This window comes from Crocuta crocuta, unplaced genomic scaffold, assembly GCF_008692635.1.
Source record: "Crocuta crocuta isolate KB4526 unplaced genomic scaffold, BGI_CrCroc_1.0 scaffold108, whole genome shotgun sequence".
NCBI lineage: Eukaryota > Metazoa > Chordata > Mammalia > Carnivora > Hyaenidae > Crocuta > Crocuta crocuta.
The window spans coordinates 9,598,733-9,622,659 of NW_027532825.1; the positions used below are offsets into that span (position 1 = coordinate 9,598,733).

A 23,927-nucleotide genomic window follows, 5' to 3' on the forward strand; every position below is an offset into this window, starting at 1 on the left:
GCCTAGGTGGCTCAGTCTGTTAAGCATCCAACTTTGGCTCAGGTCATGATCTCATGGTTTGTGAGTTCAAGCCCCGCATCAGGGTCTGTGCTGATGGCTCAGAGCATGGATCCTGCTTTGGATTCTGTGTCTCTGTCTCTCTCTGCCCCTCCCCTGATCATGCTCTGTCTCTCTAAAATGAATAAATGTTAAAAAATTTTTAAAAAATATTTTGTTGAGGACTTTTGAATCTTTGTTCATGAGAGATATTTTGTCTGTAGTTTTCTTTTCTGGTAACACCTCTGTCTGATTTGGTATTAAAGCAATGCTGGCCTCATAGAATGAGTTAGGAAGTCTTCTCTCTGCTTCTATCCTCTGAAAGAGGCTATAGAGAACTGGCATGATTTCTCCTGTAAATTTTTGGTATAATTCACCCGTAACACATGTAGGCTTTTTGAAAGGTTATTAATTATTGATTTGATTTTTTTAAATAGATAGAGCTATAACATTGTCTATTTCCTCCTGGGTGCTTTTGGCAGATTGTATCTTTCAAGGAATCGGCCCATTTCATCTAGATTATCAAATTTGCAGGCATAAAGTTATTCACAGTATTCCTTTATTATCCTTTTAATACAGAATTTGTATTGATGTCTCCTCCTTCAGTTCCAGTATTAGTAATTTATGTCCTCTCTTTTTCTGTTAGGCTGCCTTATTGATTTTACTGATATTTTCATAGAACCAGCTCCTGGTTTTGTTGACTTTTCCCAGTTGATTTTTGTTTGTTTGTTTTGTTTTTTTCATTGATCTGCTCTAATTCTTATTACTTTTCTTCTGGTCACTTTGGATTTAATTTGCTCATCTTTTGCTAGTTTCCTAATGGGGATATTTATGTTATTGATTGTAGATCTCTTTCTTTTTCTCCCTAATGTATGGATTCAGTGCTATAAATTCCCCTCTAAACACTGCTTTTACTGCATGCCACAAATTTTGATAAGCGTGTTTGCATTTTCGTGTGTTTCAAAAAGCTTAAAAATATTTCTCAAGATTTAGTTTTTGACCCATTTGCTATTTAGAAATGTTGTGTAAGTTCCATGTATTTGGGATTTTCCAGTTATCTTTCTGTTATTGATTTCTGGTTTAATTCTGGTTTAATTCTCATTTCTCTCTGTGAGGAGTTTTATGATTTCTGTTCTTTTGATTTGTTGAGTTGTGTCTAAGGCCAAGAATGTGGTCTAGCCTCATGAATTTTCCATGTGAGTTTGAGAAAAATGTTTATTCTTACCTTTGCCTCCACAGTTTACCTTTTGTTTATTTGTTTATTATTTCTGAGAGAGAGACAGAGAGAGAGAGAGAGAGAGAGAGAGCACAAGTGGAGGAGGAGCAGAGAGAGGGAGACAGAGAATCCAAAGCAGGCTCCAGGCTCTGAGCTGTCAGCACAGAGCCTAACATGGGGCGCCAACTCACAAACCACGACATCATGTCCTGAGCTGAAGTTGAGGTTCAACTGCCTCAGCCACCCAGGAATCCCAGCCTCCACAGTTTAAAGGTGGGAGGGTAGGGGCGCCTGGGTGGCTCATTTGGTTGAGTGTCCTACTTCGGCTCAGGTCATGATATCACAGCTCGTGGGCTCGAGCCCCGCATCGGGCTCTGTGCTGACAGCCAGCTCAGAGCCTGGAGCCTGTCTTCAGATTCTGTGTCTCCCTCTCTTCCTGACCCTCCCCTGATCATGCTGTCTCTATCTCTCTCTCAAAAATAAATAAAACAGTTTAAAAAAAAAAAGGAGTGCTAAAAAATATAAATAAAGGTGAGAGGGTGAACTGATGATGGGCAAGAAAAAACAAGTGATATGCCATAGAATGAAAGACTGTTGGGTTAATTAGTTCTCAGACTCTAATGTACATATACATACCTTGGGGGGATATTATTAAAACCCAGCTTCGGGCTCTAGATCTTTGGAGGGGCCCTAAACTTCATTTCCAACAGGCTCCCAGGTGATATTGATGCTGCTGGTCCATAGACCACACTTTCAGTAGCAGGAGGTAAGAAGATCTCTTAGATTAGGGAGCCAAAAAGTCTCCTTTCCTATGAGGAAACTGGGGCTCTGAGATCACGTGTGAATTTCATGTGTACAGTGTGAACCTGCTAGCCTCTAGTGGGTTCTTCCTCTCCCTCAGCATTCTGCATCTATGTGTCTTCACTTTCCAGTCTGTCCAAAAGGAAACAGAAGATCCGATGTTCATCATATTTTATTATAGTCAAGAGAGTACACTGAATGGGAACAGACTTGGGGAACTCCAGAGTCTCCGAGGTTTGAGTGAGCACAGGAAAATCTGCAGAAACTTTGGCTACATCTTTAATTAGACCCACTAGAGTTTTATGGGTGAGTCTAGATCATAATGGAAAAAGGCAAAATTAGAATTCAATAGAAGGGCTAGACGTTTCTTTCTTCTGTGGAGACTGAACTTAGAGTTTCTGCCCCTTTTTTGGTTTGTATAAAGCTTCCTGTGGGACTTGAAGTAATGGAACTTGAGCAATGTTTGGGTTCCACTTGCTTTGCCAGAGATCTTAGGAACTCTCAGACTGGAAAAGTCAAAACTTAGAGTATTTGGTGCTGGGCTATGGATATCTGAATGCCTTGGGTTGGCCTTTCATGATTTTTTTGTGACTGAGTGATCCACAGACTGGGAGAGGGTCCCCAACGAGGGTTAGAGGAAGAAGCCATTTAGGCCCTGGAGAGAAGACAAGTGTCTCACCTGGGCCATGGGAATCATGGGTTGGCCAGGCCACACCTAGAGACCTGCTTCTATGCCTTTCTTCTACGTCAGAGTCAGTGAGGCACAGGGGTCAAAAAGGGCACTAGGCATCCACCACATGCTGCCATTTATGGCACCTTTTTCTGGTTATTAACTACTGGAGATGATTGGAAAAAAGAAACTGTCTGTTTTCTGGACAAGATACTGCAAATTCCTGAGGATTAGGAAGGAGAATTCATAATGTCCAGAAACATGGAGGGGGGATCATTTGTTCTAAAGGATGGAAGAAAGAAAATAGCTTTATGCATTTTACCAAAGGATAAATTTATATTCTGTCTTAGATATTTAACATAGAATATACTCAGTAAAAGTTTAACAACTAATTTAATTAAACAATGGAGATTTTTTTAAAAAAAAATTTCAGTGTCCAGATGCCAAAAGAAGCTGTCAAATTAAAGCAGCAAGCAGTACAAGCAAACTGTTTTTAAAATATAAATTTTTATCTGGTTCTCCACTGCAAGAACTGATTTATGTTTTATATTCCCTTAATATATTTGATAAAATGGACAAGACCACTTTTAGACTAGGAAGCATTTGCTAATCACAGAGCCTTTGATATTAGACATGGCCAGATTCTATTTTTTAAAAAACTTTTAAAATGTTTTATTCATTTTTTTTGAGAAACAGGCAGAGCACAAGTAGGGGAGGGGCAGAGAGAGAGAGAGAAATATCAGAAGCATGCCCCAGGCTCTGAGCTGTCAGGAGAAAGCCCTATGTGGGGCTCCAACTCTCGAACTGCGAGATCATGACCTGATACAGTGTCTGATACTTAACCTACTGAGGCACTCAGGTGCCCCAGATTTAGCCACGTTCGAATCCTAGTTCTGCCTCTTACAAGTGCGTGCTCTCTGAGCCATGGTGTTCTCCTCTATAAATGGGGATAATAGTAGGGATTGCTGGGGGTGTTAAATGAGAAAATGCATGCAAAACTATAACCCCAGGGCCTGATATAGACTGAATGTTAGTAAATAATGTCATAATCATGGAACCAGAAAGAACAACAATAAAATAAGTCATGAAATTAACAGCGGTTTCGGTTCGGATTCTCCAAGGCCCGACTCCACTGGGCTTGGAGACTCAGAGCAGAGATGAAGCCCAATAGAATCAGCCGCACGAAATGACGCCCCGGCTCAGATGCTGCTAAAAACTACATTTCCCAGCAGCCCCCGGTCCCAGGGTTCCGGCTTCTCTCACTTCCGGGTCTGTCATGTGACTCGCCGGCTGCACCATGGCGGAAGCGGAGGAGCAGGTAAATGCTGCCGCTGTTGGGCCCGGGAGTGAGAGGCGAGGGTGAGGAGATGCGGTCTGCGAGCGGAGCGTGTGGACGGAGGGCGAGCCAGGCCCACCGCGGGGCCCCCGAGGGGCGGGAGGCCGTTTCGGGGAGCGTGGCTGCTCGGGGGGCGCCCGGGGAGAGCGCCCCGACGCGTCCCGGCGTCGGAGAGGCGGCCTTGCGGCGCCGCTGCCCCTGTGAACTGTCTTGAGTGATGTTTTGCCTGGAAGGCAGCCTGGTTGTCCCAGGACCTGGCGGCCCTTGGGAAGCGTTGAGAGGGGACTTGAGGGGGCGCCTGGGGGGCTCAGTCGGTTGAGCGTCCGCCTTCGGCTCAGGTCATGATCTCGCGGTTCGTGGGTTCGAGCCCCGCGTCGGGCTCNTTCCCAGTCGAAGCGGAGACGGTGCGAGCTGACTCGCAGGAGGGCCAGGAGAGAGTAGATGATGCATTTTGTTTCGTAGCTGTTGTCTTCAGGGGCCAAGCCAGCTGCGACGTGCGGCGGGGGTGACGTGCCTCTGTCCTGACGAAGACGCCCGGGCTGCAGAGCCGGGTCTCTTTCTAAATGACTTTGGGCTAGTTCTTTCATTATGGTCCAGCTCACCGTAAACCTCAAGCAGAAGATGGGGATACAGGAGGAACTAAGTTAGAGAGCAGACCAAGGACCCCGGCTAAAGTGCTTGGTAAAGGCTGGGCTCTGTAAACGTTTCTGCGGTTAGTAGTTGCTGGGAGAACATAGACGACAGCGCCAGCCCAGCCTTGGCTTCGTGGGATTGCAGTTTAGCGCAGCAGTCGGCGATGGCGACAGAGTTTTCATACACCTACAGTGGTAGCCAAACCTTAGTTGAGATGACACCGTACTGTCAAGAAGACAGAAGAGTGCACACAAAGGTCAGAGCTCATTGTCCATTTCCAGAGTCATTTCAGGTTGGCACTGTCTTTCCTTACAAATGAACAGGGCCCTCAGTTTCCGTAATTGTCTCTAAAAAGTGGTTTATGGTGAGCTGTACCAGAATAAAAGAAGTTTAGCTATTTGATAATTTATTATCAACGGCATTAATACCGTTTGTAACAGAGTTCATTTATGTAATGCAAATTTGCCCTACGTGTGATGTGTACCTACCGGTAATTAAGAAAGAAAGTAGAAGTGTGGTTTGGGTGGTCGTCGCAGTAACAGGAGTGTTGCTACCAGCCACGAAGTCTCCTTTTTTGGATCCAGTCACTTCGAAGGAAAAATGCTTGTTAAGCACATGCAATTTCATGAGTCCTTGCTGGGTTTGATGATAGTGGTGAGATTGGCTTTCACACTGTTGCTCTTTATGCTTGAAATACAGCTGATTTGTTGTTTGATTTCAAACCAAAAAGGGGCGTGGCTCAGTCGGTTGAGTGTCCGACCTCAGATCAGGTCATGACCTCATGGTCCGCAAGTTCGAGCCCCACATGTGGCTTGTTGCTGTCAGCGCAGAGCCCGCTTCAGAGCCTCTGTCCCCTTCTCTTTCTGCCCCTTCCCTGCTTATGCTCTTTCTTTCTCAAGAATAAATAAAACATTAAAAAGAAATGAAACCAAAAGCCACGATCTTAGATACAGGGTAGTAGACACGGAGAGAGTTGTTCTTAGTATTTTCTGCTGTTTTGTGCAGAAGAGAGTTTGGCAAAGCTGTTTGATACACAAACACACATAGAAAGTTAGTGATACAGGAAGCATACCTTCAATTTTTATAGCACTTTCCGGTGTAAGCCCTTCACATCGTGTTTGGTCCTCACAAAATAATTCTGTGTGGTAAATGTTCTGACATACAGGTCAGGACCAGCGCCTCCTATGTTCTGCCAATGGCTTCCCACTGCACTGCAAAGAAAAGTCAGACTCCTTTATGATCCCCTGGTTGCCCTGAAGGATCTTGCTCCAATTACTCCATATTCCTTTTCTCTGACTTCATTTTCCACTCCTCTTCTCTTCTCCCCTTTTGTCACTGTGCACCAGCTGTACTTGGCTTTCTTCCTGTACCTTCAACAGGCTGGCATGTTTCTACCCCAGGGCCTTTGCTCATGCTCCTCCCTTTTTTGACCCCAGATATCCAGGGCTTTCTCTTGGAGTTCCTTCATGTCTTTGTCCAAGTGTTATCTTTTTGAGTGAGACCTTCTTTGATTGCTCTTTGAGACCTCTTCCTTGCATTCTTTTTCTCCTTAGTGCTCAACACCATCTCTCATAGTGTGTTTTAAAGTTTCTGCTTATTTGTTCTGTATGTTTCAGTATTCATTTCTGTATGTTCTCCTTATTGAAATGTAAGCTTCATGACGTCAAGGATTTGTTCACTGCTGTTTGCCTGACACCTAGAATAGTGCCACAATATGTGTTAAATGACTGAACTTTACGCATAAGCAACTGGAAATTCAGACAACATAAGTCACTTACTCAGGCTTGTGTCTGTAATAAATCTCCAGTGTTCTATCTCCAAAGCCCATGTTTTTTCACTAGAACACCCCGACCTTTGAAAAAATACTTGAAAACCTAATCTAATTTTATTTTTAACTTTATGAAGTAGAACGAACCCTTATCACCTTAATAAGTTTCCTTCGAGTCATAATTTCACCTTCGACGCTTCAACAGCCTGCATGCAGCTAGAGCAGCATTCATCTCCCAGACAGGTCATTCTCGAAAAGCCCAGGGGCCCACTGTCAGTGGCAGAAAGAAGCAGACATCCACAAATTGTCCTTCTGTTTATTTTTAAAGCTGGCAAATGATCATACCTATATTATCAGTCCTTTATAGATTAAAATGGATTAAAAATGGTTAGATGTTTCTCACTCTGGTTGGTTTGTGCCGTAGGGAGCTGTTAAAATCTGGCTTGCGTGTGGAGTGTTTTGAAGGCTAAAAGTGCACAAAAATGGAGTTAAATAAATTTGTTAATTGTTCTGTTTTGCCCCTTTAAGCCTTTTAGAAAATCTGTTTTTAATTAATTAGTTTATTTATTGAGAGAGAGAGAGGGAGCGAGAGATGATGAGTGGGGTAGGAGCAGAGAGAAAGGGAGAGAGAACACCAAGCCAGGTCCCCACTGTCAGCACAGAGCCCAGTGTGGGGCTCGAACCCACGAACCGTGAGATCATAACCTGAGCCGAGATTAAGAGTCAGACGCTCAACCGACTGAGCCACCCAGGCTCCCCTCCTCTTAACTTTTCTGAGCGTTGTATTCTTTGGTGATTGCTTTTTTTTTTTAACCCTTTAATTTTAGAAAGAACCAAAGTAATAAGATCTGTACCGAGTTATAATGTAAAATAGTTCAGGAGCGCTCAAGCTATGAAGTCACTTTTTTGGACATGATTGAACATTTTTTAAGGCATTGGGAAGTCTTTGTTTCTGCTGAGTACAGTGAAGGGGGTTCGCAGAAATAACCACACGTGCAGTTCGGAGAAAGGCCTCACACGCTGTATTCTGCCTGGGACTTTTCTAACCGGCAGTTTTACTTAGTTCCGGAATGATTTACAGTTGACCTTCATTATCGCAGACGCCCAATGGTATTTGTTCGGACCTCTTTTATGAAAAACGTTCGGCTTGCTGTCCGGTTGTGTATTAGTCTTACCCCGACTAGAGACTGCTGAGTCCTCAAGAACGAGCACAGAGCTCACTCACGCGGACATCTCGCACAGGCCTAGTGCTTTACAGGTACTGGGTGCTTAGTAAAATGTTTAAATGAACTTATGCGGGGGAGAATAGCCTTCCGGATTGAAAATGTCAAACCATAAGTAAGATGCAGTAGAATTTGTGTTATGTTATCTTAACTTGAAACTTTTGAAAGTTATTAATTTAAACGTAGGTTACGTTTCCTACATTCCTTACTCTGCCGGCTCCCCGGGCCCCCTTTCATCTTTCCTACCAACCATCAGGGAACCCGGTCTATTAAAAAACTGACCATCTATTCACGTCACATTTCTTTTTTGAATTTTCCCTGTACGTTTTAGAATTGGAATTTTTTTTTTTAAGAGAGAGAGTGCGTGTGAGTACAGTAGAGAGTCGGAGAGAGAGAGAGAGAGAGGGACAGAGAATCCTTAAGTAAGCTCCAGGCTCAGTGCGGAGCCCAAACGGGAAGCTTGGGACTATGACCTGAGCCAAAACCAAGAGTCAGATGCTCAACCAACTGAGCCACAGGCGCCCGGGAATTTGGGGACGTTTTATCCTTACTATAGAAGCATTTTCTGATTATCACATGATAGTTCATGAGCACGAGCACCCCCACGCGACTGTGGTCCATGTGTAAAATACAAATCACAGCAACAAGTACTTGCCTGTGGACAGAGGCATTTGCTCTCAGGACTCTTGTGAGTATGAAATGGGGTTGTGTTAAAGGGGCCGGGCCGAAGCGCCTATGTGTGACTTCGCTCTGGTATGCATGGTTCTCTCTCTCTCTCTCCTTTTTTTTTTTTTTTTTTTTTTTTTTTTTTTACAGTTTGAGCAAGATCTTTTGAAAGCAGGGGCACCTGGGGGCTCAGTCACTTAAGCCTCCGACTTTGGTTCAGGTCACAATCCCATGGTTTGTGGTTCAAGCCCCCCATCGGGCTCGGTGCTGACAGCTCAGAGCCTGCTTCAGAGTCTGTGCAGGGGTAGCAGGTACACGCCACACAAAACCTGTCCTCATCCTCTGCCTGTGTCAGACGCCGGGCTCTCTCAAGCACGCCCTGTCCTCCACTGAGCTCGGCCGGTCATGGTGTGTTGGGAAGGAGAGAAGGTGGCCGTGCGCTGTTGAGCGTTTGGGGCCTATCCCCAGGCCAGGCGGACTGCCCGGAGCCTGGCCTCTGCTCTGTTCCTGCAGATGTTAGAGTCGGCCTTCCTCAGGCTCCAGCCTCCATTTCTCCCCCAAATTCTGCACCCCGCCCCTCCCCCCGACAAATAGTGTGTATAGATTCAAGAGGTCACGGGTCAAGGCACCGAGATCATGCGGTTTGGATATATGATTGAGTTTACGGGATTGGCTTGCAGCACAAAGGTGAGGTAAAGCAGCTGAGGTTAGCCTTCCGCGGTTGCCCAGATCTTGTCCGGCTATATACTTGTCTCTCTGTGCCTCCCAATTTTTTTTTTAATGGATATTTATATTTGAAAGACAGAGCGTGAGCAGGGGAGGGGCAGAAAGAAAGAGAGACATAGAATCTGAAGAAGGTTTCAGGCTTCGAGGTGTCAGCACAGATCAGACATGGGGCTCAAACTCACGAACCACGAGATCATGACCTGAGCCGAAGTTGGCCCTTTAACCCACTGAGCCACCCAGGGGCCCCATCTGTGTGTCTTCTAGCTCATCATTTCTGCTTTAACCAGAACAGCCCCATTTTTTTTTTATTGTAGTAAAATTTGCATAATATTGACCACTTTAACCATTTTTTTCAAGTTTTATTTTATTTATTTTGAGACAGAGTGCAAGAGAGGGAGGGGCAGGAAGAAGGGGAGAGAGAATCCCAAGCTGCCCCTGAGCCTCCAGCCAGAGCCCGATATGGGGCTCGAACTCACGAATCGTGAGATCATGACCTGAGCCGAAATCAAGAGTTGGATGCCCCACCGACTGAGCCACCCAGGCTCCCCGCCATGTTAGCCATTTCCAAGTGCATGATTGAGTCAGTGGCATTAAGTACATGCGCACTGTCCACCGTTCCCACCATCCGTCTCCTGAACTTCTGGCCATCACAGACTGAAATTCTGGACCCATTAAGCACTCACCGCTGCCCCCGCCCAGCACCTTCCCCCAGCCACTCCTAAGCTCTGTTCTACTTCTGCCTCATGTAAGTGGAAGCCTCCAGTATGTGTCTGGTTTATTTCACTTAGGAAACAGCACAGTTCTGTAACTTGTATTGTCATGATTCGAAGTTCTTCAGAAGATAAGAGGGCGAAGCTAACACGTGGTTGAAAACCACTGCCTCTTTCTAACTCGTGACCGTTCTCAGGGTTCAGCCCCACTTATTGGAGCCGTCCCCGGGGCATTGACTTCAGGCCATCTGGCTGGCCCCGCAGTCCCCGGGGCATTAGCAGAGGGGAGTTTTGCATGGAGGAAGCAAGGAAATAGCAGACTGTGTGATTTCTGAAGTCACTCATGCATTGCTTTGCTAGGACTGGGAACAAGAGTGTCGTTTTCCTTGAGGCCACAGCTCAGTTTGGGAGGTTCATACTGGGGGGAGGGGGTTAGTGTGAGAATGCCATGGAGGAAATGTTCTCACTGATACCCGCAGCACAGGAAGCCTCTCTGAGAGCCTGGTTTTTTCCTGAAGGCTCGGGTTTCTGAGAGCCACAAGCCTCGTGGTATCGCATTCTGCCACTGCATGGGTTTTGGTGCAGAGTCAAGAATATAATTTGATCTTGGGGCACCTGGGTGACCCAGTCGGTCGAGCCTCTGGCTTCGGCTCAGGTCATGATCTCACGGTTCCTGGGTTCGAGCCCTGCATTGGGCCCTGTGCTGACAGCTCAGAGCCTGGAGCCTGCTTCAGATTCTGTCTGTCTGTCTGTCTGTCTGTCTGTCTCTCTCTCTCTGCCCCTCCCCCGCTCACACTCTCGCTCTCTCATCTCTCAAAAATAAAGGTTAAAAAAATTAAAAGACCATAATTTAATTTTGAATCTTTGGTTGAAATCGGTGGGTGGAGACTTATGCTTTTGTTTTAACGAAGAACATAAATGGAACATTTGCCCTTTTACCCTAAGTGTCTATGTGAATGTATCTCAAATAATAATAATTTTAAAAAAGACTTCCTTAGGTCTAATGGCATTTTTCTGAAGAGAGTAAACCAGTGCCCTTTTAAAGTTCTCGAGTTGGGGATAGGAATGTAGGTACAGGTCGTTGGCATGGTCATCAAAGCCTTGTTTCCCGGATATTATTAAGTTAATATTCAGGGACAGTCAGGAGTGGAAAGGGTGTCAGATGTTTGTTAAGTTCAGCCGCTGAGCCTCAGTGTTCTTACCTCAGGGGTCATTAGGAAATTCTAAGATGCTGGGTGCAAAGCATTTAGCATCATGAGGATATATATAATAGATGTTCAGTAAAGATGTCAGAATCGTGACTGTTAATAATAAACGGCGTGTGTCCAAAAGAGAAGCGTCAGGGTGGTAAGTGGATGAGAACCAGGGTCTGGGGACGGGTAGCACAGAGGAAGAACAATTTAGAAGGGCAGGCACGATACGTGTCATTAACTCTCTGGAGAACTGTCAAGCAGTCGAAGAATTGGATTTTTTATGGGTCTTGTTGGTGCTGAGAACAGAAAGTTCCCGTGGAGGGATTGTAGCTCCAAATTAGTAAGCACTTTCTAGTGCTCAGAATAACGTCACTGCGTCGGGGTGCGGGGGAGGTTGTCCTGTCCATCGTGGTTAAGGTCACAACTACGATAAAATTCCTGATCACAAGTGACATTCGTCCCCATTTCACAGATGGCCTTTCAGAGCAGGGACCGTATCACCCACAAGGCTGTTTGCAGAGACGGCCCACCACCTGCTGGGTTCTTCTGAATCTTCCACGAACGAGATTAAAATGTGTGCAAACACCGGATGTGTGTGTAGCCTGCTCTACAACCGGCCCTGAGTCACGGAGGCGTCTAACTCTCTTTAAAATGTTTATCTTTTTTCTTGAAAAATACTAGTTCTCTCCAAAATGTCCTTGCCCCATTTTTTTTTTTTTTTTGGTTCTTTTCTCCCCTGGATTGTTGCAAAATGCTTACATTCGGTGTCAGCATATTAGTTGTAACCTTTTATTGCTATTGATATCTATAAGTACGTTAAGTAAATCTTCATTTTGCTGACCTCTTTGAGGATGCATGGCATCAGCAGATTCTCTCTTTCAGTGGACAGGTGAGAGATTAGCGGGACTGAGTCAATTTTTCCCTTTTTGCTTTGTTTTCTCCAGAGCAGCAAGATTCATTGTCTAGCAAGAGGGCAACGGTGTTCAATGGCAGAATTTGTCTTCTGGTTAATGGGTTAAAGAGCGGATGTAAATTACAGAGCTTGTTTGCACAGCGCCTGATAGGTGCCCCTCCAGGGGAATTCTTTTTGTAAGAAACTGTTTAAGCAAGACAGTCATTTTGACTTAACCAGATTAATAGCGTGGTCATTAATAGCACCAGGGCTTTTCAGTATAAAACTTGGCTTACAGATAATTTGAGATGGCAGCTTCCTCTCCCCTTCCGTGATCAGTAAGCCTGCTTTGCCAGCCCCGCTTCCATTTTCAGCGAAGGAAAGAGCCTTCTGTGCACTCATGGGAGCGTTCCTGCGGCCATCGGTCAGTGGGCCCGGGGGGCCCCGCAGGGACCGTCCCAGCCCTGCCACTCACGGGAAGTGGAGGGAGGCTTGGAGAGTTGCCCTGCGTGGAGCCCTTTCCGCTGTGGTGGCCCGTTACCTCCCCAAGGGTCAGGTGGGCGGCGGGGGTGTGGTGACCCCCCCGAAAGTATTTCCTAGTTTATTCTGTTGTCCTCTCTTCTGACCATTCTCCCACTCTGTGCTTTGTAGGAAACGGAGTCTCTCGAAGAATCTACGGACGAGTCTGAGGTAAGGCGGGTGCTTCGGGAGCCTGAGGATCGATTCCCACCACGTCTCCTTGTGCTTGTTCTGCCTTGCCGGGACCGGGGGTGGGAAAGTGGGGCCGTGGGTGGTAGATCCTTGGGGAACAACTTGCCAGTTGTCTTCAGAAATCTATTTTTTAAAATTTTTCTAAATGTTTATTTGTTTTTGAGAGAGAGAGAGAGAGAAAAAATGAATGACCGGGGGAGGGGCGGAGAGAGAGGGAGACACAAAATGCGAGGCTGGCTCTGTGCTCGGAGCTGTCAGCACAGAGCCCGACGAAGGGCTCGAACCCACAGACCACGAGATCATGACCTGAGCCGAAGTCGGACGCTCCGCCGACCAAGCCACCCAGGCGCCCCCAGTCTTCAGAAATATTAAGTGAATCAGCTTAAGTAAACAGCAGAAGGAGCGAAAAGCTCTCTCCTGATCTTGAACAGTATTTTAGCCCAAAGTGTGTTGGCAGTGGGAAATTGGATGCAAAATTTCACAAACGAATCTTGACTTCAAAAAACTGGGTTTTAAAACAAACTGCTGTAGGTTCTACCACATTTATTTTTTCTCTTCATTCTTTTAATGAGAATGACACACCCACTGGGGGTACTTCCTCAGTCACCGAAGTTAGGGTTGATTTCATAAAATAGAAAGGAAAGTTACTTCCTTAAAAACTGTTAAGGAGCTAAGTTGTGTTAAAGTTTGTGTTTTAAGGAGAATAAAATATAAGGGTGGGCTTTTTAAAACAAATTTCTTTTCAAGACTATGCATAAGAAATCAGTAAAGGGGCGCCTGGGGGGCTCAGTCGATTAAGCGTCCGACTTCGGCTCAGGTCATGATCTCACGGTTCATGGGTTTGAGCCCCGTGTCGGGCTCTGTGCTGACAGTCAGCTCAGAGCCTGGAGCCTGTTTCGGATTCTGTATCTTCCTCTCTCTCCGACCCTCTCCTGTTCATGCTCGCTTGCTCTCTCTCTCTCTCAGAAACAAATAAAAAACATTAAAAAAATCAGTTTAAGCATAACCAAAACTAATGAACCTACTAATTTTATGGATGGACTTATTAATAATAATAATTATATTTTTTCCTTATGCTGTTTCATATGAAAAAAATATGTATGCTAACCCCTGCTGGAAATTCACACCAATGTGACTATAGCCAGTGTAGTTTGTAAATTCAGGTTGATACTGCATATAGTTATTATATTGATTTTATTTGCTTTTTCAAGGAAAAGGTGGACTGTTCACCTGGAGAACAGCTTATATAGTTTGCTATAATGTGTTTATACTTTGGCACTACAGGCATGGTTCCTAATATCTTTACTACTAAGGACCGCAGATACCGTCCTTGGGCCTCCCGATAAGGCACTACAGAGTTTGCTTATAGATATGGCATAAGGCTTGTTAATTTTTTTTTTTTTTAGTGTTTATTTGTTTCTGAGAGAGAGAGAGAGAGACAAAGACAGAGACAAAGTGTGAGTTGGAGAGGGGCAGAGAGAAAGAGGGAGACACAGAATCCAAAGCAGGCTCCAGGCTCTGTGCTGACAGCACAGGCTGAGAACCCACGAACGCGGGGCTTGAACCCACGAACGCGGGGCTTGAACCCACGAACCGTGAGATCATGACCTGAGCCCAAGTCTGGACACTTAACCGACTGAGCCACCCAGGAGCCCTAACACTTGTTAATTGTTAATAAAATATTGAAAAGCGTTTCAGCGTAACCATCTTATCTCTGGAGATCTCTGGCTAACCGTGCTCTCGGAAGCACTGGTAGAGAATTCTGCAGTGTGGGAGTCCTGTCCCAGGATTTCATTTCAGAGGTGAGGAGAATGTTGACAGCCACCGAAGTAAATCTTTCTACACATCGTTCAGATACGAAACAGATCCACAAGGAGAGCAAACAGAAGCACGTATAACTCGTGCCTGCGGCGTGATCGGGAAGCAGGGCGTGCTGTGAACGTCAGTCCAGGAGGGGGAATACGTATCCAGAGCCAGCCGAGCCAGCTCTGGATGGAGTCTGGAGCTGAGGGTCTGATGGAGGCCAGATGGAGATGAGAGTTAGCTGAGCGCCGGTGGGGGTGGCGTACGGACAGACAGAAGTCACCCCCAGGAGGGAGAGGGCTCCACCCTGAGTGGGGGAGTCGTGAGAACCGGTCTCACACCACCTGGTGGATCTGAGCACTGGCTAGTGGGGAATTTATTTTATTTAAAAAAAATTTTTCTTTATGTTTATTTATTTTTGAGAGAGAGAGAGACAGAGCATAAGCAGGGGAGAGGCAGAGAGAGAGGGAGACACAGAATCTGAAGCAGCTCCCGGCTCCAGGCTGTCAGTCCAGAGCCTGATGAAGGGCTCGAACCCTCGAACCGCGAGACTGTGACCTGAGCCAAAGTCATGGAGACCTGGGCCACCCCGGCTTCCCTGGCTGTTGGGGAATTTAAGGAGGGAGCTTGGCAGTGTGTGGGACGGGACGGGACAGTGCTGCTGCTGGATGAGCAGCTGCTCCTGGAGAGAAGGGGGAGGCACCCCTTGGTTACATGGTGGTGACCTCAAAGGAAAAAGGGGAAATTAAGGGTACCCGCCAACAAATAGCAGAAAGTCAGGATATACTTACCTCCCTCCGCAGTACCAAACAGCGATGCCACTGTGCATGAGAGAAGGTGTGCTTCGTTCCCAGTGTGGCTCACAGCCCTAGTGAACCATTCAGATGCCTCATCCTGTGCTCAGGAGCACCTGCTCTTGCTGTCCGGGAGGCCTGGGACACGGAAAAGTGAACTGAAATGACGGGTAGTGTCCGTATTAAAAAAAAAGACTATAGGAAGAAATCCAAGTGAGAGTCAAAACTTTTCAGCCTGGATGACCAGCCCCATAGCGCTCCATCGTGAACTGAAGGCCTTCAAACAAGCATTCACAGAGATGAAAAACCCTCCTCTTCAGCCAGAAATTTTGAAACTCAGAATAGAAGTGGACACACACACAGACACGCACACACACACACACACACACACAGGGAAGGTAGGGAGTGAGAGTTGGCCACTCAGGAAAGAAATGAAAGGAAAAGACTGTTCTTTCAAAGCGGAACAAACCGAGACCCTCAAGGTAACCTGTCTGATGTCCTGTAGCAGGTTCACGGGAGAAGTGGGTTCAGACTCTGGCCCCCAGCACTTTGCCTTCTGGCCCTGACAGGCTGGGACTGAGGGAATGGAGTCGGGCCTCGGGTTCATACCTGCTGTGTGGCCTTGGGCGTAGCACCCACCTCCTCTGTTCCTCAGTGTCCTCTTAGGGAAAACGTGGTGGTCGCTGACGGTGGTCGCCGTGAGGGTGAGGGAAGGTGCCGTTGGCCCCGCGCCCTGTGCGGTGCCGGCGCCGGGGATGCAAGCAGTCCGCCGAGGTTGTGGTCCTCAGCCTGTGTTCTAGAAGTGTCCCTGCTGCCCCTTCTACAGCCCCCGGCTTCCGCCTGAGGCTGGGAGAGGCCCCCGAGACCCTGGGAAAGCAGGGACTCCCCCGATCCCGGGGGTTCTCACGGTGCACGGGCCAGCGAGGGGGCCAGGCCGGTGACAGACAAGTCTGGTCGTTTCGGTGTAGCAAGCTGGTTTGTACTCCAGTCTCTGGAGCAGGTTGTCCTGGGTTTCTCCATTTGAGTCACTTTCCGGTTGCGGGATTGAGAGTGTGAGACACTGCTTGGTCGCCCGAGAATCTTTATTTTTCCTTTTCTTCCCACGAGGGTTTATAACAGGTAATTCAGCTTTCACAGGGCAGGCCTTTGCTTAGCATGCTTCTGCCTCCACTTTATTCAAGTTCCCAGATGTTTCTCCTTTCCTTTTTTTTTTTTAATTTTTCATTTTTAATGTTTATTTTTGAGAGAGAGAGAAAGAGTGCAAGCAGGGGAAGGAGCAGAGAGAGAGGGAGACACAGAATCTGAAGCAGCTCCAGGCTCCGAGCTGTCAGCACAGAGTCTGACACAGGGCTCAAACCTACAAACCAAGAGATCACGACTTGAGCCGAATTTGGNACAAACTGCTGTAGGTTCTACCACATTTATTTTTTCTCTTCATTCTTTTAATGAGAATGACACACCCACTGGGGGTACTTCCTCAGTCACCGAAGTTAGGGTTGATTTCATAAAATAGAAAGGAAAGTTACTTCCTTAAAAACTGTTAAGGAGCTAAGTTGTGTTAAAGTTTGTGTTTTAAGGAGAATAAAATATAAGGGTGGGCTTTTTAAAACAAATTTCTTTTCAAGACTATGCATAAGAAATCAGTAAAGGGGCGCCTGGGGGGCTCAGTCGATTAAGCGTCCGACTTCGGCTCAGGTCATGATCTCACGGTTCATGGGTTTGAGCCCCGTGTCGGGCTCTGTGCTGACAGTCAGCTCAGAGCCTGGAGCCTGTTTCGGATTCTGTATCTTCCTCTCTCTTCGACCCTCTCCTGTTCATGCTCGCTTGCTCTCTCTCTCTCTCAGAAACAAATAAAAAACATTAAAAAAATCAGTTTAAGCATAACCAAAACTAATGAACCTACTAATTTTATGGATGGACTTATTAATAATAATAATTATATTTTTTCCTTATGCTGTTTCATATGAAAAAAATATGTATGCTAACCCCTGCTGGAAATTCACACCAATGTGACTATAGCCAGTGTAGTTTGTAAATTCAGGTTGATACTGCATATAGTTATTATATTGATTTTATTTGCTTTTTCAAGGAAAAGGTGGACTGTTCACCTGGAGAACAGCTTATATAGTTTGCTATAATGTGTTTATACTTTGGCACTACAGGCATGGTTCCTAATATCTTTACTACTAAGGACCGCAGATACCGTCCTTGGGCCTCCCGATAAGGCACTACAGAGTTTGCTTATAGATATGGCATAAGGCTTGTTAATTTTTTTTTTTTTTAGTGTTTATTTGTTTCTGAGAGAGAGAGAGAGAGACAAAGACAGAGACAAAGTGTGAGTTGGAGAGGGGCAGAGAGAAAGAGGGAGACACAGAATCCAAAGCAGGCTCCAGGCTCTGTGCTGACAGCACAGGCTGAGAACCCACGAACGCGGGGCTTGAACCCACGAACGCGGGGCTTGAACCCACGAACCGTGAGATCATGACCTGAGCCCAAGTCTGGACACTTAACCGACTGAGCCACCCAGGAGCCCTAACACTTGTTAATTGTTAATAAAATATTGAAAAGCGTTTCAGCGTAACCATCTTATCTCTGGAGATCTCTGGCTAACCGTGCTCTCGGAAGCACTGGTAGAGAATTCTGCAGTGTGGGAGTCCTGTCCCAGGATTTCATTTCAGAGGTGAGGAGAATGTTGACAGCCACCGAAGTAAATCTTTCTACACATCGTTCAGATACGAAACAGATCCACAAGGAGAGCAAACAGAAGCACGTATAACTCGTGCCTGCGGCGTGATCGGGAAGCAGGGCGTGCTGTGAACGTCAGTCCAGGAGGGGGAATACGTATCCAGAGCCAGCCGAGCCAGCTCTGGATGGAGTCTGGAGCTGAGGGTCTGATGGAGGCCAGATGGAGATGAGAGTTAGCTGAGCGCCGGTGGGGGTGGCGTACGGACAGACAGAAGTCACCCCCAGGAGGGAGAGGGCTCCACCCTGAGTGGGGGAGTCGTGAGAACCGGTCTCACACCACCTGGTGGATCTGAGCACTGGCTAGTGGGGAATTTATTTTATTTAAAAAAAATTTTTCTTTATGTTTATTTATTTTTGAGAGAGAGAGAGACAGAGCATAAGCAGGGGAGAGGCAGAGAGAGAGGGAGACACAGAATCTGAAGCAGCTCCCGGCTCCAGGCTGTCAGTCCAGAGCCTGATGAAGGGCTCGAACCCTCGAACCGCGAGACTGTGACCTGAGCCAAAGTCATGGAGACCTGGGCCACCCCGGCTTCCCTGGCTGTTGGGGAATTTAAGGAGGGAGCTTGGCAGTGTGTGGGACGGGACGGGACAGTGCTGCTGCTGGATGAGCAGCTGCTCCTGGAGAGAAGGGGGAGGCACCCCTTGGTTACATGGTGGTGACCTCAAAGGAAAAAGGGGAAATTAAGGGTACCCGCCAACAAATAGCAGAAAGTCAGGATATACTTACCTCCCTCCGCAGTACCAAACAGCGATGCCACTGTGCATGAGAGAAGGTGTGCTTCGTTCCCAGTGTGGCTCACAGCCCTAGTGAACCATTCAGATGCCTCATCCTGTGCTCAGGAGCACCTGCTCTTGCTGTCCGGGAGGCCTGGGACACGGAAAAGTGAACTGAAATGACGGGTAGTGTCCGTATTAAAAAAAAAGACTATAGGAAGAAATCCAAGTGAGAGTCAAAACTTTTCAGCCTGGATGACCAGCCCCATAGCGCTCCATCGTGAACTGAAGGCCTTCAAACAAGCATTCACAGAGATGAAAAACCCTCCTCTTCAGCCAGAAATTTTGAAACTCAGAATAGAAGTGGACACACACACAGACACGCACACACACACACACACACACAGGGAAGGTAGGGAGTGAGAGTTGGCCACTCAGGAAAGAAATGAAAGGAAAAGACTGTTCTTTCAAAGCGGAACAAACCGAGACCCTCAAGGTAACCTGTCTGATGTCCTGTAGCAGGTTCACGGGAGAAGTGGGTTCAGACTCTGGCCCCCAGCACTTTGCCTTCTGGCCCTGACAGGCTGGGACTGAGGGAATGGAGTCGGGCCTCGGGTTCATACCTGCTGTGTGGCCTTGGGCGTAGCACCCACCTCCTCTGTTCCTCAGTGTCCTCTTAGGGAAAACGTGGTGGTCGCTGACGGTGGTCGCCGTGAGGGTGAGGGAAGGTGCCGTTGGCCCCGCGCCCTGTGCGGTGCCGGCGCCGGGGATGCAAGCAGTCCGCCGAGGTTGTGGTCCTCAGCCTGTGTTCTAGAAGTGTCCCTGCTGCCCCTTCTACAGCCCCCGGCTTCCGCCTGAGGCTGGGAGAGGCCCCCGAGACCCTGGGAAAGCAGGGACTCCCCCGATCCCGGGGGTTCTCACGGTGCACGGGCCAGCGAGGGGGCCAGGCCGGTGACAGACAAGTCTGGTCGTTTCGGTGTAGCAAGCTGGTTTGTACTCCAGTCTCTGGAGCAGGTTGTCCTGGGTTTCTCCATTTGAGTCACTTTCCGGTTGCGGGATTGAGAGTGTGAGACACTGCTTGGTCGCCCGAGAATCTTTATTTTTCCTTTTCTTCCCACGAGGGTTTATAACAGGTAATTCAGCTTTCACAGGGCAGGCCTTTGCTTAGCATGCTTCTGCCTCCACTTTATTCAAGTTCCCAGATGTTTCTCCTTTCCTTTTTTTTTTTTAATTTTTCATTTTTAATGTTTATTTTTGAGAGAGAGAGAAAGAGTGCAAGCAGGGGAAGGAGCAGAGAGAGAGGGAGACACAGAATCTGAAGCAGCTCCAGGCTCCGAGCTGTCAGCACAGAGTCTGACACAGGGCTCAAACCTACAAACCAAGAGATCACGACTTGAGCCGAATTTGGTTGCTTAACCGACTGAGCCACGGTACAGGCAGCTGGGTATTTTTCTATTTCTGCAAGTAACGGGTATTTAGTGTTTTCAACCATGGAATTGTAACAATTTTTCTGTTACCTGATGAGATGCTGCATTTCTTATAGACTGGGCTTTTATATTGGGAAGACCCTAGTGTTCGGTTATTCTAACGTTCTTATTTTTAAAAATTTTAAACGTTTTTAATGAAAATATTTTTTTTTCTTGAAGCTCAGGGTGTTATTTTTTATTGAGTATTGTTGTTGTTGTTTTTTTACAGATAGTTTATTGTCAAATTGGTTTCCATATAACACTCAGCGCTCATCCCCACAAGTGCCCTCCTCCGTGCCCCTCCCCCCCNCAAGTTCCTCCTAATCCTCCTATACGTGCGAACATATGATATTTGTCCTTCTCTGCCTGACTTATTTTGCTCAGCATAACACCCTCAAGGTCCATCCACGCTGCTACACATGGCCAGATGCCATTCTTTCTCATTGCCATGGAGTATTCCAAAAAATACGGAATGCTTCACAAATTTGCGTGTCATCCTTGCACAGGGGCCATGCTGATCTTCTCTGTATCATTCCAATTTTAGTATACGTGCTGCCGAAGCGAGCACTAATGAAGATATTTTTAATTGTGGTAGACTACATATAATGTAGAATTTGCCGTCTTAACCATTTTTAAGCATACTGTTTAGTACGGTCAAGTGCATTGACATTGTAGAGCAACCTACCTCCGGAACCTGTTCATCTCGCCCAGCTGACACTCTGTGCCCATCAGATTACAGCTCCCTGTCCTTCAGCCCGCAGCCCCGGGCAGCCACCACTCTGCTTTCTGTGTCTGGGAATCTGACAACTCTAGGTACTTCCTATAAGTGGAATCATGCAGTACGTGTTTGTTTTTTTGTGACTGGCTTATTTCATGTGGCATCATGTCATTAAGGTGCATCTATTGCATTGCCTGTGTCAGTTCCCTTCTTCTTCTTTTTTTAAATGTATGTTTATTTTTGAGAGAGAGTGCAAGCAGGGGAGGGGCAGAGAGAGAGACACACACACAGAATCAGAAGCAGGCTCCAGGCTCTGAGCTCTCAGCACAGAGCCCGATGCGGGGTTTGAACCCACGAGCTGTAAGATCATGACCTAAGCTGAAGTCAGACATTTAACCAACTGAGCCACCCAGGCGCCCCTCCTTCTTTAAGGCTGAATAATATCCCATCGTGTATACAAACCACATTTATCTAGTCATCTACTGATGGACGCTTGGGTTGCTTTCACCGTTTGTTTTTGTGAACAACTTGGCAGTGCACACGAGTGTAAACCTATCTCTTTGAGACAGCTGCCTTTAGTTCTTCAGGGTATGTACCCCAAAGTGGAATTGCTGGATCACGTGGTAATTCTGTTTTTAATTTTTCGAGGAGCCACTCTACCACTTTCCAGTTAACGTTTCCAGCAGCAGTGCAGAAGGGTTCTGATTTCTTCACGTCCCTGCCAGCCCTTGTTTTTTCTGTTTTTGTTTGTTTTTATGGCAGCCATCTTGACAGGTGTGAGGTGATGTTGTAGTTTTCATTTGCATTTCCTCGATGATTAAGTGATATTGAGCACCTATTTAAAAGTTATTGGCCATTTGTATATTTTCTTTTAAGAAATGCCTATTCCATTCCTTTGCCTATTTTTTATTCAGGCTCTTTGGGTTTTTGTTGTGGAGGACTTCTTTGTATATGCTGGATGTTAATCCTTATCAGATGGAGATAGATATAGATAGATCCTTATCAGAGATAGATACATAAACCTGTTGTCTTTGTCTATAACTCAACAACCTGTAAGTAGGCTATATGGGTGGATGGATTGACATACAGATACAGATCTGTAAAGTTGCAATTTAACTGTATCTGTAGGAAGAATATACATAATGTAATGTATAAAGAATATATTTACCTATCTATATACATATCCCTATTCAGGTATACAATTTGCAACATGTAAATAATTTCTCCCATTCCACGGGTTGCCTTTTCACATGGAGTGTGTTGTTTGATGCATAGAGGTTTTAAAATTTTGATGTAGTCCACTTTATCCATTTTTGCCATTTTCCCTGTCTCTTGATGTCATGCCCAAGAAATCATTGACAAGTATAGTATTATGAAGCTTTTCCCTTATGCTTTCTTCCAAGTTCTCATTTTGTATGTTCAAGAAAGGAATACGAACTGCTCAAAACTCTGTGTTGGGGCACTTGAGCGGCTCAGTTGGTTGAGCATCCAACTCTTGATGTCAGCTTAAGTCATATTCGCAGGAATGTGGGACCAAGGCCTTGCTTCCTGCGGTGTGGAGCCAGCTTGGGATTCTCTTCTCTCTCCTTCTGCCCCCTTCCCCGATTGCTCTCTTTCTCTCTCTCTCTAAAACAACAACAGCAACAACAAACCAAAATAGCCCAAAACTGTCTGTGCTTTTTTCAGTTCTTGAAACTTGTGACCACATGAAATGAAACTGCTGGGTGTAGTATAATTAATATACTTGACAGTGGTGTGTATGTCACTGTTTAAACCTTTTAAGAACTTTAAGTTGTACTTTGTAGTTCAAGTAGAAGTTCAAAACCATAGTACAAACAAGAGAGTATGTTATTATTTTTTAAATATTTATTTGTTTATTTTGAGAGACAAAGTATGTGAGCAGGGAGAGAAGCAGAAAGAGGGAGAGAGAGAATCCCAAGCAGGCTTTGTGCTGTCAGACCCGGGATTCAATCCCATGACTCTTGGATCATGACCTGAGCTGAAATTCAGCTAGGTGCTTAACTGACTCAGCCACCAGGTGCCCCAAGTATGTGGTTTAATGGGTAACACAGTTAAGGGTCTTGCGTTCAGGTCAATAACTAAACGACTTATGGCGAATTTCGTGGAATAACTGAAGGGGTCCTCACGTCTAGTATTTTTTGTTTCTAATCCATGGTCTCCTGTTTATCCCACCTCGATATCATAAGCCAGACCCTTTCTTAAATGGCACTTTACTCTGAAAAACATAGCAATGAAATATGTGTTCAAAAGGACTTCATTCCCTGTTGAAGCTCCAAGACCTTGCGAGCCCTTAGAGACGATTGCTGTGGCACCGGTGGTGGCCGAGTGCTACGGGGGCACAGAGGGGTGGATGACTGGTCGGCAATGGCTTCGTTTGGGTCTCCAGGAATTAAATATGGAAGACGAATCTAGGCAGAAAGGCTGGGCAGAGACTGAGTCATGAAAGCGCTTGCGTGTTCAGCCGCCCACCTGTACGGCACCCCCCGTGGCTAGAATGTGGAGGAAGTTGGGGAAGTGAGGCTGGTCGAGGAAAGTAGGGCAAGGTTGTGAAGCTACCGATGTGTCACACCGGACAGTTTGGACTTGATCCTGTGGATGTTGTGGAGCCAGCTAAAAAGCCTTGACTGTGAAGGGTGGGGGTGGGGGCCGGTGATAGATAAACTGGAAGGAGAGACGCATGGCCGGAAGTCCTGGCGCAAGCCCCCGGGAGAGACAGGTAGGGGTGTAGAGATCTGCGCGGGGCAGTAGCAGAAGACAAGGGGAGATGCCTCTCAAGGTCAGTCAAGAGCAAGTGTGGGATAGTATGCGACAGGTGAGCCGGTGGAGAGGCAGGAAGATTCCAAAGCATCCAGCGCAGCTGCGTGGTAGGAAACTGAGTAAACTCCACTGTTAGCCAAAGGTTTGGAAAAGACATGTTAGGGGTGCGTGGGTGGCTCAGTCGGTTAAGCCTTTGTTGATTTTGGCTCAGGTCATGACCCCTAGGTCATGGGATCAAGCCCCACGTTGGGCTCTGTGCTGAGCATGGATCCTGCTTAAGAGTCTCTCTCTCTCTCTCTCTCTCTCTCTCTCCCTCCCTCCCTCCCTC

General features: G+C 46.5%; 1 protein-coding gene and 1 non-coding gene across 2 annotated transcripts in view; one reads left to right on the forward strand and one right to left on the reverse strand.

Annotated features, from left to right (window-relative positions):
- The first annotated feature begins 4,005 nt into the window (after positions 1–4,005).
- Positions 4,006–23,927, forward strand: part of VPS41 (VPS41 subunit of HOPS complex) — a 184,738-nt gene continuing 164,816 nt past the window's right edge. The window contains exons 1-2 of the mRNA XM_077781123.1: positions 4,006–4,041; positions 12,522–12,560. Coding sequence (XP_077637249.1) covers positions 4,021–4,041; positions 12,522–12,560 — 60 coding nt within the window. The 5' untranslated portion in view covers positions 4,006–4,020. The remainder of the gene's footprint in view (positions 4,042–12,521; positions 12,561–23,927) is intronic.
- On the reverse strand, positions 20,565–20,671 carry LOC144245835 (U6 spliceosomal RNA). Its single transcript, XR_013339437.1, has one exon. It is a non-coding gene; the product is annotated as a U6 spliceosomal RNA (small nuclear RNA).